The sequence below is a fragment of the Eublepharis macularius genome, chromosome 3 (genome assembly GCF_028583425.1).
Source record: "Eublepharis macularius isolate TG4126 chromosome 3, MPM_Emac_v1.0, whole genome shotgun sequence".
Classification (NCBI taxonomy): Eukaryota; Metazoa; Chordata; class Lepidosauria; order Squamata; family Eublepharidae; genus Eublepharis; species Eublepharis macularius.
The window spans coordinates 93,479,186-93,492,288 of NC_072792.1; the positions used below are offsets into that span (position 1 = coordinate 93,479,186).

General features: G+C 42.9%; 1 protein-coding gene across 1 annotated transcript; it reads right to left on the minus strand.

Annotated features, from left to right (window-relative positions):
- Positions 1–2,124: 2,124 nt before the first annotated feature.
- Positions 2,125–4,985, minus strand: LOC129326243 (myb/SANT-like DNA-binding domain-containing protein 7). The gene is made up of 5 exons (XM_054974407.1): positions 4,502–4,985; positions 4,079–4,156; positions 3,567–3,650; positions 2,458–2,810; positions 2,125–2,157 (listed from the first exon to the last, which is right to left on the minus strand). Exons 1-5 carry the CDS (start codon positions 4,983–4,985, stop codon positions 2,125–2,127), a joined length of 1,032 nt encoding a protein of 343 aa, XP_054830382.1.
- Between the last annotated feature and the right edge of the window lie 8,118 nt (positions 4,986–13,103).

The window sequence follows — 13,103 nt, forward strand, 5'->3', positions numbered from 1 at the left end:
CGCAAGAAAACTTGCAGACAGGGGGTACCGTAGGACCTCGACACAGTGCAGTTCCAAGTTTAAAAGGGTGAAGGGGACATTTTATGACGCGATGGAGGCCTGGCAGGGGGTCCCCAGGTGAAGTGGCAGACCCCCTCACTTTAGAACAATGTTTCGTCTCTGGGATGCGGCGGGCAGGCCTTCGTGGTCGGAGAGGCGGCATGCTGGTAAGTCCAAAATGAAGCACTTGGATGGTGTGCAGGGTTATTCTGAAATCAAAGTCTACCAACGTTTTGCAGACTTCGTCCTAAAATTCATAAGGGGGGGGGGGAGTTTTCCCTAGGTTCCTGCCCATTCATCAAAGCGGTGCTGGTGGTTTAAACATGGAGACATCATCTTCCCCTTCAGTAAAAAAACTTGGGTCACCACGCAAAAGAGGGGAGTTGTTTGTAGTAATATTAACCCTTTGCAAAAATTGTCACATAACCATGCCCCCCCCCCCATTCTCCGGAAAGAGGCCAGCTTGGATAGCCCTTTTCGCTGCTCCAGTGGTGTGAAAACCTTTCCCTTTCTGCAAGAAAGGCAACAATGTTGAACGTGCCAAGTGCGGATCAACAATTGTATCCCCCATGTTAAAGACTGACTGTGCAATCCTATGGAGAGTGGCTCCAGTCTAAGGCCATTAACTTCAACGGGCTTAGACTGGTGTAACTCTGCATAGGATTGCACTGTGAGTTTACCATTCCTTCCGGGCAGACAATGTCACCATTTAGATTTGTGCCGCCTTTGCTGGCCCCTCCTCATAGTGTTAAACCCTGAGCTTTAGGTGAGCGCCCCCCCTCCTCACATCAAGAATTTCAGTAAGTCAGTAAAGAGAGATTTCGATTAACGACGCCTCACAGCATCAACTTATCAGCGCTCAACTGTTATTTCAGCCATGCAAAGGGGAAGAGAGGCCCTGGAGGCAGCGGAAGAAGTGCCACAGAGCGCAGATGAAGGGAGACAAGTTGGTGAAGGTGTGGAGCAAGCAGAGGAGGTTGACCATGGTGAGTCCGGGGAAGGTCCCCAAGTTAAAATTCTATTAAAACTGGGAATCATAATTAATCAAACGGCATGAGCAGCTATGTGGTCCCCATGTGACAACCACTTCTCATGGCAGTTCACACGTTTTCAAATCTGCACTGTGTAGAGCAGCTATTTTTTTTTAATAGCATGAAAGGGTTTCAGGGTTTAACCTAAGTGTCTGGCCATGAGTAGGAAGAATATGATTTCTTGTATTTCTACAACTGCAGTCTCTGCAACGCAAATTATGCCGTCATCCCACGTGGCGAAGAGACATTTCAACTATCAGTAAACATGTGAAACTTTGTTATTTTTTTCACCGTTAGAATTCATAAAAGCAATGTTTCCCGATGGGGGTGCCTCGTTCTCTTTAAGATGTAAAGATCTTTTGCATTTGCACCTTGGAAAGTTCCACAAAATTCTGTTCTTTGGCTTGAGAAGGCACCCATTACATACTGAATCATAAATATTTCCATTCCTTTGTCAGGAATGGTTGGAGAGGAAGATCATGGTGCAGAGGAAGGTGGACATGGGGCCTCAAACAGTGGACAATCCACCCGCCGCCCTTCCCCATCAGACTCCAGTTTGGAGAACATATATACAGCACTCCGCTCTATGGAAGGGCGTTTATTTTCCTCCAGTAGGTATCACCCCACTTCCTTGATCAAACCCCTCCCATTATCTCCTCTGGATTGTTTTTTTTCTCATCCACGTTTGCTTCGTTTGTTTCTCAGTAAACAGAATTCAGGACCAGCTCAATGCGTTGGAGGCTAGATTCAGGAGACGTGGCCGCCGGCTGCAGCTCATGGAGCGTCAACGACAGGAGCAGCGTGCGGCCAATGCCACCCCATGAGCGCACACAGCTAAAATAAGCCTTTTACAAATTGTAAATAGTTTTTTCAAGACACAATGTTTTTTTACTCTTGTTCGTTTCTGCAGCTTTTGGAAAAATTGGCCCACTTCAAACATAGAATTGTATCACACTTTGGTTTCTGTCCTTCTAGTTATGTTTGGTGGGCAATGCCACCCTAGCACCAGGCACAAAAAAAAGCCATTTTCAAATTGTAAATAGTTATTTTATTTTCAATGTTTGCTAACTGTTTTCTGCTTCTTCTCCTATAAAAAAATTTTCTTCAACAAATATAGAATTGTTATTTCACACAGAGATTACTGTCTGTCTTATTAGGTTGGGGGGGGGGAATTGAAAAAAGTGAAAAACCGGTTTGTTAAGGAACAACAATTATAAACACTCCACCCCCTCACTTAACTGAGGTGTCAAGATAGATCACTGATCATTTATAGTGTTAATCTGTCCCTGGACCTCCCAACACATGATCTCTTAGTTGAAACTCTTCTATTTTCCTCAACATTGCTCATGGGTTGGCCACTGGGCATGATAGCCACCCCTTGACTCACTTTAGACTGCTGCCGCATGATGGCCTCTCCCAATGTCTGTAGTGTTCCCACAGCAGCACGCATGACATCAATGTTCTGGGACCAGGACTCCTGGAACATCCGGCGTTCCTGACGTGTCTCCTCCAAGAATAGAAGTTGTCTGCTGCTTTCCTCCTCACGCCACTTTCTCATCTCAAGCTGCTCCTTCTGACGCAGTGCCATCTCCTCTCGGTGTTCCTCGAACGCCTGAGACAGGAACTTGTCGGCAGCATCATTGATCGCGTGGGTGCGCCTTCTACGACCACGGATGTTTGCCAGTTGTGTTCCTGGAGAGAGTGCCTCTGCAGGAACAGGAGGAGAAGACTTGTCTTGTGCTGTGAAGAAGTGGCAATGTCAGGTGACAGTTAGAAAAATAACACAAAACATGCTAAGAATGACACATCCATTTGACACTTTTGCTCCCTGTAAGCTCCAATTGAATAACTTATAAAAGGACATTAAGTGGGCATGTGCCATTCTCAAGATAGAACACACTTCTTAAATCATAGATCCAGAGGAGTTAGCCGTGTTAGTCTGTAGTAGCAAAATCAAAAAGAGTCCAGTAGCACCTTTAAGACTAACCAATTTTATTATAGCATAAGCTTTCGAGAATCAAGTTCTCTTCATCAGATGCCTGATCAAAACTATGCAACACCTTATCCAGGAAACTCTTAATTCACCTCATTGGACTGATGTTCAGCAAGCAACAATGGATCAAGCAAGAGATCTCTGAACTAGACTCTTCCATGAAGTGCACCCCCTCTGCACAGTTTTGATCAGGCATCTGATGAAGAGAACTTGATTCTCGAAAGCTTATACTGTAATAAAATTGGTTAGTCTTAAAGGTGCCACTGGACTCTTTTTGATTTGACTTCTTAAATCAGAGGTTGATGGTTACATCCATGTTAGTGCACCTCCATGTCCATGATATTTCATGTTGAGGTGAAGCCCCTTAAGGAATTTTCTTTTAAGCGATACAAAACTTTGAGTGACACTGCTCGAGGATCCGTCACCACATTTTTAACAGTACACGATGAATTAAAAATCACAGACAGATAGTGCAATTAACAGATAGATCTAATAAAACTTACCCGTTGATTCTGGTTGCTGACAGGGTGGGTTGTTCTCCTTTCCACAGCACGGATCACTAATTAAGCTGTTGTGCTCCTCAGCGTCTGCAGACAGAAATTAAATGACATGTTAATTGTGTGTTTCTTGGAACCAACCAAATAAAAATTTTGTCCCTATAAGGGAGCATGTCCCACATGATGAGGTGAAATTAGGCTTGAACATGGATCCATTAGTCCATGATTCATCAGCATTATACTGCGTAAGCCATCCTGATGGCTGATCACAGGACCATAACCTGTAATGATTGCTGCCCCAATATACCATGCTGGCCATTCTACATTTCCGGGGATTCATTTTTCCCATGAAAGATTATCAAATGTCTGAAGAGAATCATGTTGATGCCAGTGATCTTCGAGACACTCTGCTCATGCGGCAGTGTTTGTCTAAGCATCACAAATGGTTAACAGAATCACTTTAATTGTGCAGTACAAAGGACCATTTTGAAGAATAAGTTCTATTCCAGTTCACAAACCTTCTTCCAGAAGACCGTCCGGTGTGGAATCCATATCAGCCTCACAGTAACTGATTTCATCAATGGCGTCAACAATATCTGCAGAAGTAAGAGACAGTTGTGAGCAAAGAACGCCACCTCAGCAATGAGGCTTTATATTAAGTTGTGAAAAAATCACCATGTCATCCTGTTGTTTTGGCCGTAGAAGTGCCTCTTTTCAAACGTGAAACAAGACAATACTCATGTTCAATTGTGTGACTTCAGGGTGACACCGTTGAGTGGCCATTTTGGAGAAAAAACCAGTTTAGTTGCGGAAATGATAACTCGCCACACTGACGTGGCAATCCTAAGGATAGGTGTTCACTTCCCCCAATCAAGTAAACCATAGCACACGTGCACAAACCACTATGTCCCAACCGTGGACAGGCTGTATTTTGATCTTACCGGAGTGGCAAGGTGAGGAAATCCTTAGGTCGCCTGCATTCACAGCAACCAGGTCATGCGAAAACAACTCCTCCGATCCCACCTGAAGCTCCACTGGTTCATTGCGCACTTGACCCACCACCTGAAGCACCATACTTCGTGCCAGGCGCTTTGGGTGCACGCTTGCGTCGCCTCTAAGTATACTCTCGAGCTCCCTGTAGAAGGGGCAGCTGATAGGCGCATTGCCCGACCTGCCATTGTGTGCTACCACCTTTTTATACTCCAACCGCATAGTCTTGGTCTTAGATCTGCACTCAAGAGCCGATTTTCTGTGGCCCCTGGTAGCCATCTGCTCTGCAATTTTGACAAAATAATCAAGGTTTCTGTGAGTGTTTCTAAGTGCCTCTTGGATCTTCTCCTCTCCCCAGAAGTGAAGAAGGTCCATGATTTCTCTATGTCTCCATGCAAGCCCCCTCTTAAGGCCGATCTCACCCATGTACGCCATCCTGTAAAGCAACATAAATACCATAATGCAATTCTATTAACATGGTTTCATTTTGAGAAGAGTGGGAAGTTGATTGTCTCCAGAGTTCTTGGTGTGTGGGACGCAGTCGTCTGCGGCGATCCATGGTTTGGTTTTCTGAGGCGGATGTCTCTGTCATGGCTGTACACAACTATTCAGAAACATGTTGTGCACATGTTGTATATGCCTAATTATAGGTGTTATGTAAATTTCCAGGAGCATCGCTACCTTGCTTTAAAGGGGGAGGGGTCACTCTTCCCACCTCTTCTCGAGACCACACTGTAATACTTTCCACAAGGGCACCTGTTATTTGGTTCATTCTTGCTGTGCAACATTGGTTCGCATTGTTCCTCAGTTGGGGCTTTTTAAAGAGGACCAAAAAAAGAGCATTTTCTGTAAAAATTTCATCGTAGTGCTTTATCAACAGGGTTACAGTATGTTAGGTCCTGATATGGATGTCCCTTGATTGCACTATTCAAACAGTTTTTTGGAAAAAAAACAGGTAGGTTTGGGTTGTTATGTGTTTGGGGTTATTCTATCCAAGGTAAAGGTTGCCCAGAGAGGCAGTGGAATACCAACCTGGAACATCCCTTCACTTGAAAACTATATGTGATTCATGACTCCTCTCATGAAAAAATATTTGTATTTCCTTCTTAAAAAAAGGGTAAAGGGATAGTGAGTTCCTCTCCATGTCTGTTGGGAACACAACCATCATGAATCACAAACCCCAGTTCTTCCTCCACAATGAAAGAATCTGCTTATCTCTGTGCAGTGAGAAATGTTACGTGAAGCCTTTTTTTTTCCAAAAAGAAACACAACACAAGTCTTCTAGCCCGTGGGAAATTAGTTTCATTGGGAAAAAAGGTCTGTTTACTTGTTTCAATTTTGCACAATTGGTTAAAGGATATTGAGGCAGGGTGGAGTTCGAGGCCAAAAAATAATGGCTACTAGAGAGCAGATCTGCCATCCCCTTGCAAATTCCCAAAAGAAGGGAATTTAATCCCTCGAATTTAATCCTGCGGTCTTCCACTCCAAAGCTCCTATCGGCAACGCAAGAGTGAAAGTGGGAATCTGCTCCAACGTTTGCAGAGTTTCAAACTTTCCCGCGCAAAAAAAAAAAAAACGTTTTATCATATCGTTAGGTGAAAAACACTCCCAAAATTGCAGGAAAGGGCCAACTTTCGCGAGGTGTGGTTTTAGAAAATGAGGAACAGTACTGCGATTGCAATTCGGTCGCTTTTTCTTGTTTTCTGCAGAGAATTTTTAGTGTTTTATGTCGTTATGGCGACATAAGGACATAAAAAAAAAGGGGCGTCGCGGGAGAAATGGATTCTGGGATTGAGGAAATGAAGGGGTGGGTCTATGGCGTGGCGAGGCGAAAGACATCGATGTCAGGCATTCACACTGAGCCGCAAAATAACGCAAACTTTGGGAAAAAACCTGGAATGAGGAAATCGCTTCAAGGTGGGTTTTTGCCGGGAAATTGCGCCATTTTTGCGACTTTTTAGCGCTAAATAAAAGCTCGTGTGACGACGGCCACTGTGTAAAACCAGAAAATTACCCTTAAACAAAAAAGGTTTTCATGTTAAAATTAGCTTTACAATGGAGAAAAACCAGGGAAAGCTGAAGTTATGTTCAACAAGGAATTTAAGGCCTAGTGAAATTTGCATACTAGTTTTTTTTTTGGCCCATGATACTTTTTTTCTAAAAATAGTTTATTAGACACACAAGCAACATGAAGCTGGAGCCAATGGAAATCCTTAGCTAAGAAGTCCTTGCTGTCTTTGGAAAAGGCATTTTCTCTTAAGTTAGTGAGTCACTGAAGATGATCTGCAGCTGTACATCAAATGCACTTTCATAAAATCAATCTTCCCCATTACATGCAAAGTTTCTTTGTACTGGTTTTCCAGTCACTGCTGATTTATTATCAAGCTATGAATAAACACCAAAGCTGTGCTTTATTGTCCACCCCTTCTGTCCTGCCTAGTTTACTCAACTCGAAAAAACAACAACCAGGGTCACAAAAAGTCAAGCAATCAATGATAGTATAAATTATTATATTATATCAAAAGTGCAAAAGTGCAGAAGTGCAATTAGGTATCCAACAAAATTTAAAGTGCATATGTATACAGGAAGAAGGTAGTCTATCGGATAAACAGTAAATATATTCCTATATATGACTAATTTTCTGGTGGTGGGAGAGTACTCTCCCACCACCAGAAAATTAGTCATATATAGGAATATATTTACTCTTTATCCGATAGACTACCTTCTTCCTGTATACATATGCACTTTAAATTTTGTTGGATATGTAATTGCACTTCTGCACTTTTGCACTTTTGGTATAATATAATAATTTATACTATCATTGATTGCTTGACTTTTTGTGACCCTGGTTGTTGTTTTTTCGGGTTATCTGTGTACCCAGGGGGTTCCCTTTGTTGTTTTGCACATTAGTTTACTCAACTTACATGACAGCTGTGTTTGTGATGATAAAGGCAGATGTCACATAAGCAAGATAATGTACAACATTAGGGAATTAAATGGACTGAAAGACAGCCTGCTTTTCTTGTGTGTGTGTGTGTGTGTGTGTGGGGTGGAGAACCCACGCACAGGGAGAAAACCCACCCACCTTCTCTATATTCAGCCTTTGAGAAGCAGTATTGATAAGCAAAGCAAGTAGAGACATTTCTCTCCCTCCTCCATCCCTTTCTAACTGCACTTGCTCAAAGCTGAAGTAAAGTTCTTTTATATTATATAATAAACCACCACCCCACCATCAATAATGAACTTACTATATTTACGAGAGGGATTCCATCAAGTGAGGAAAAAAGCAGTGGTGATAAAATGACTATCTTTTTATTTAGAAAAAAGGAGGGCTAATAAACTGAGGGCACAACATTAAATCAATTCTGGAAGCTGCTAAATTGGGCTGTTTTTGCACTATGTTTAGCTCCAGCTAGGCTTCTTAATTGCATTGTTTCCCCCCTCCCTTAATCACAGTATCATTTGTGGTCATTGCTCCCCCACCCCGAGTTTTCCTCCATTTCTTTTGAACCACCACAAAAGTGGTCAGAAAAAACATGGATCCAGAGGAGTTAGCTGTGTTAGCCTGCAGTAACAAAAATAGAAAAGAGTCCAGTAGCACCTTTAAGACTAACCAACTTTACTATAGCATAAGCTTTCAAGAACCACAGTTCTCTTCATCAGATGCATGAAAAACATGGGGAAACTCAAAGAAAAACCAGGAGATCAATGGCTAGCACTGCATTGTACAAGCCAGCCCTAGGTAATTGCCTCAGGCACCAGAGGGCAGGGGGCACCAGGGCACCAAAAACAGGGAGTGCCATGGAATCCCCATCTCCATCACCACCAGCCAGGTTGCCTGGCAGTCTGGGAGTTGCATAGCTGGATGGGTGGCAGCTCAGGGTTCATTTACCTGCTGTGGAATTAGAGAGGAAATTTCATTGAAACCCAGAAGTGATGGGCGATGCTCTAGGAGTCCCCCAAATCTCTATGGTCTTTACCACAGAGATTTTTGGGATTCCTAGAGTGCCTCCTGGAAGTGATGTCACTTCCAGTTTGAATGCAGTTCTTCCTACTTTCTTCTGTCAATGCTCAGCAGGTCTGGCAAGCCTGTAGGCTAGATAGCCAGAAAATGGCTTGTGGTGTGCCCAAGCCAGCAGGTCACACTCAGGTCCCTTAGTTCTAGGATGTTAAAAGCATTTGCACATGTGTATGTCAGAATTATAATTGTAGCAACAGTGAGTGGACATTTCCTTCTGTGCAGGCTTTGGGCTGGAGTATGGAGTATGTTGGGAAGTAGAAAGTGATTTGGTGCAGTCTGCAATACAATATTTATTATTTATTTATTCAACGTATATACTGCTTCTCCACCATATTTAGTGCTGGAGTCAGTTGGTCATCTCCATGGGCTGTTGTACAGCCAAATAAAGGAACAGTTTTATTCTGCAGTCAAATCAAAAAGAGTCCAGTAGCACCTTTAAGACTAACCAATTTTATTGTAGCATAAGCTTTCGAGAATCAAGTTCTCTTCGTGGTTCTCTTGACGAAGAGAATTTGATTCTCGAAAGCTTATGCTACAATAAAATTGGTTAGTCTTAAAGGTGCTACTGGACTCTTTTTGATTTTGCTACCACAGACGAACACAGCTAACTCCTCTGTATTCTGCAGTCAAAAGACATTGGGTCACACAAAGTCACAGTAATTCAAAAGAGTTCAGTTGAGTTATTCCCAAGTAAATTTGCACATTGCAGCCTTGGTTTTACTAGAAAGGTAAATGATAAATTGGAAAACTAACAAAGAGTCTTTCCCAACTCTCCACCACACTGGAAAACTTCAGAAAAGTACATAATCCAAGAACCATTCAGTAGACCCAGTTTGGTGTAGTGTTAAGAGTGGCTGGACTCTAATCTGGAGAACTAGGTTTGGCTCCCCACTCCTCCACTTGAAGCCAGCTGGGTGACCCTGGGTCAGTCACAGCTCTCTCAGAGCTCTCTCAGCCCCACCCACCTCACAGGGTGATTGTTGTGAGGATAATAATAACACACTTTGTAAACTACTCTGAGTGACCATTAAGTTGTCCTGAAGGGCAGTATATAAATCGAATTTTTAAATTATTATTATTATTATTCAAAGTCAACATACTGCCTTTTGGGGAAAAGTTGAATCCAGGTTTAATTTTGTAAATGATACTCTTTAAAGTCTCCTCTTTGTAAATTTCTGGAGTAGGTAATCATGTTGTCAGTGCTTGCTGGTGCTATATAATTCGTGCTTCTGAGAACTATGCTGCTCAACAGAGTTCTCATTGATTGGCTAATTTCTCTCTCTCAGGGTCAAGCAACAAGTGACGAATGACACGTGTTTTCCTCCCTGTTCACTTGCGCTCCACTTCTGCTCCACTTGATCACGTAGTGACACTTGATCAAGTGACACTTGATCACTTGCCGTTCAAGCGTCATTCGCCACTTGTAACTTGGCTCTTAGATGTAGAATCCTGTGGCTTGTTGTCACTGCTTCTGGCTTTGAAAGACCATTACATTCTGCACAGCCAAGAAGAGGAAAGTCAAGGAGAAGGAGAAAGAGACAATCTCCCTTCTGAGCCTCCTCTCAGATCTACGGTACAAACCCAAAGACGTCAACGAAGAAGATGCTCTTGGTCCACGTGAGCTCAAGAATCATTTTAAAGTGCTAGAGATGGTGATGGAGATGAGAGTGGAAGGAGAACTGCAAAGACCTTGAAGAGGGTGTGTAGAGGATATGGGGCCACACGGAAGTGGAAAAAAAGGAAGGTGGTGGTCATTGGGGACTCTCTGCTCAGGGGTATGGAACGCCATGTCACCTATTCCGAGAGATGTGTTGCTTGCCGGCGGCCAGAATTCAGGATTTTACCGACCGACTGCTGAAACTCATCAAGCCTGCTGATAAGTACCTGTTTATGCTGATTCATGTGGGAATGGATGACACGGCTGTGAATACTGTCGCAAGAATTAAAGAGGATTATGAAGCTCTTGGAAGGCAGTTGAAGGCATTGGGGGCTCAGGTGGTATTCTCTTCTATCCTTCCATTCAAAGGAAGAGGAATGCGCAGGGAGCAGACCATACTTGAGGTAAATTGTTGGCTGAGATGGTGGTGCCGGCAGGAGCACTTTGGGTTCTGGGACCATGGGACAGATTTTCTTAGAGAAGGCCTTCTAGCACATGATGGGCTTCACCTCTCAAGGGCAGGGAAGAAAATGTTTGGAAAGAACCTGGAGAACTTAATCAGGAGAGCTTTAAACTGATGCCGCAAGGGGCAGGGGACGATCAACATGGGGATTTCAATGATGAAGTGAAAACAGTGGGGACCCACCTGGGTAGGACAGGTCAAACAAAGGTACAAGGCTACAAGTGTCTATATACCAATGCCCAAGTCAAGCAAGCCTTTATTGGCATATATAAAATATAAAATTTTAAATACAGAGACTCCATATAAAATGAGATACCAATGCCCAAAGTATGGGTAATAAGAAAGAAGAGCTTGAGCTTCTATTGCAAACAGAGGGCTGAGATATAGTGAGACTTGGTGGGATGATGCCCATTACTGGAATGTGCTAGTGGATGGGTATGAGTTGTTCAAGAAAAAATGGAAGGGTAGAAGGGGAGGTGGAGTGGCGTTGTATGTGAGGAGAGGGCTTGATTGTCAAGAAGTTATGGAGAATGGGGCATATGGGTAGAAATAAGGGGAGGAAGGACAAAGGGTATTATTTTTGGAGTCTGCTACAGACCACCTGACCAGCGAGAAGAAATGGATGCTGCCCTCTTTGAACAGGTTGGTAGAGTATCCAGACATCAGAACCTTGTAATTATGGGTGACTTCAACTTCCCCGATCTGTGCTGGGAGACAGGCTCAGCAAAACGTCATGAATCAAAATACATTACTGGACAAGACAATCCTTTTGTGGATAATATTTGTATATTTTGGCGCTTCATTGATGACTTTTCGGTGCTTCATTGATGACTTTTCAGTGCATTGATGACTTTTCGGTGCATCATTGATGACTTTTTTAGGCAAAGACAGGAAGCGCCAGTATCAGAAAATGAAGACAAAACATTAGTATTTAATATATCATCGCGCCTTCTTAACCAACTAGAGAAGAGGGTCTTAAATAGGGGGTTGAGTTTTGTGCCAACCGCCCGGTACAAATCATTCCCGACCAGAGTTGACGTTTTCAAACTCATTCGATTAATTAAACTCAAAAAGTTTTTTTCGGATGTAAAAGTGGCACCTACACCTTCTGGAGAAATGTTACGTACTAAACTGAGAAGCAAATCCACATTTGTTCCCAATGTTATTGACCACAGGATAGACACATTTGAGTACCTAGTACTAAGAGACATTGAGCAATTAGAAGCGCAGGCTAAGGGATCCTGGAAAAACTTAACAACAGCAGAGAAGGACGCTCTTGAATCATTACAGCAGGATTCGAGAATAGTTATAAAGCCTGCAGATAAGGGAGGGGGTATTGTGGTTATGGATAGGGACATGTACATTGGGGAAGTGATGAGACAACTTAGTGATGAGATGAATTATCGGAGGATTCCTAGTGATTCTACTCCACTTATCCAACGTCTAGTTAAGGTGGTGTTAAATGAGGCAATGGCCATAGGAGAGATAGATGAAACTATATAGCAGGCATTGCTTAAGGAATCACCTAGGATTCCAGTATTTTATGTGCTCCCCAAGATACACAAAAATACCATTCCACCCCCCGGGAGACCTATAGTATCTGGCTGTGGTTCAGTGTTGGAACCACTGGCCATATATTTGGACTCCTTCTTGCAGCATGTGGTGTCTAGAATACCTTCTTATTTGAAAGATACTGGGGCTTTCATCAGTATAATAGAAGGGACCCCCATTGAAGAGGATCAGGTATTATTAACCATGGATGTAAGTTCACTCTACACGTCCATTCCACATGAGGCGGCAAGGGAAGTGATAGAGATGTCATTATGTGCTAGGTCTTACCCTGTCCCGCCCACTGAGTTTTTGATGCAATTAACAGACTTGATTCTCGAGAAAAAATATTTCAGATTCATGGAAGAGCATTATTTCCAAATAAAGGGGGTAGCAATGGGGTGCGCTGCAGCCCCCAGCATTGTGAACCTCTTTATGGCCAGATGGGAGTCTAAATACATTACTGGACAAGACAATCCTTTTGTGGATAATATTTGTATATTTCGGCGCTTCATTGATGACTTGTTCATTTTGTTTAAAGATTCTACCAAGGTTAACCACTTTTGTGAGTGGCTGAATACTCAGGATGCCAACATTTGATTCACGTGGCAATACAGTGGTCAGGCAATTAACTTTTTAGACATGACTGTCTATAGAGGTGTAGAGAACAAGTTACTCATTTGTCCATATCATAAACCTACAGATCGTAATTCTTATTTGGAATACCACTCCTTTCATCCAGTACATCTAAAAAGGAATATACCGTATGGCCAGTTGTTGAGGCTTAAATGGAACTCATCCACCAATGAGGAGTATCAGTGTAGGTGTAGAGCTATGACCAGGTCCTTTTTGGTGACCATCAAA

What these genes read in the sequence shown, in the direction of transcription:
- LOC129326243 (XM_054974407.1), bottom strand. Translation starts at nt 4,985, where the DNA reads ATGGCGTACATGGGTGAGATCGGCCTTAAGAGGGGGCTTGCATGGAGA. An exon ending in TTCCTCACCTTGCCACTCCG is followed by an intron (nt 4,157 to 4,501) that starts GTAAGATCAAAA and finishes TTACTTCTGCAG; the next exon opens with ATATTGTTGACGCCATTGAT. An exon ending in TCAGCAACCAGAATCAACGG is followed by an intron (nt 2,811 to 3,566) that starts GTAAGTTTTATT and finishes ACTTCTTCACAG; the next exon opens with CACAAGACAAGTCTTCTCCT.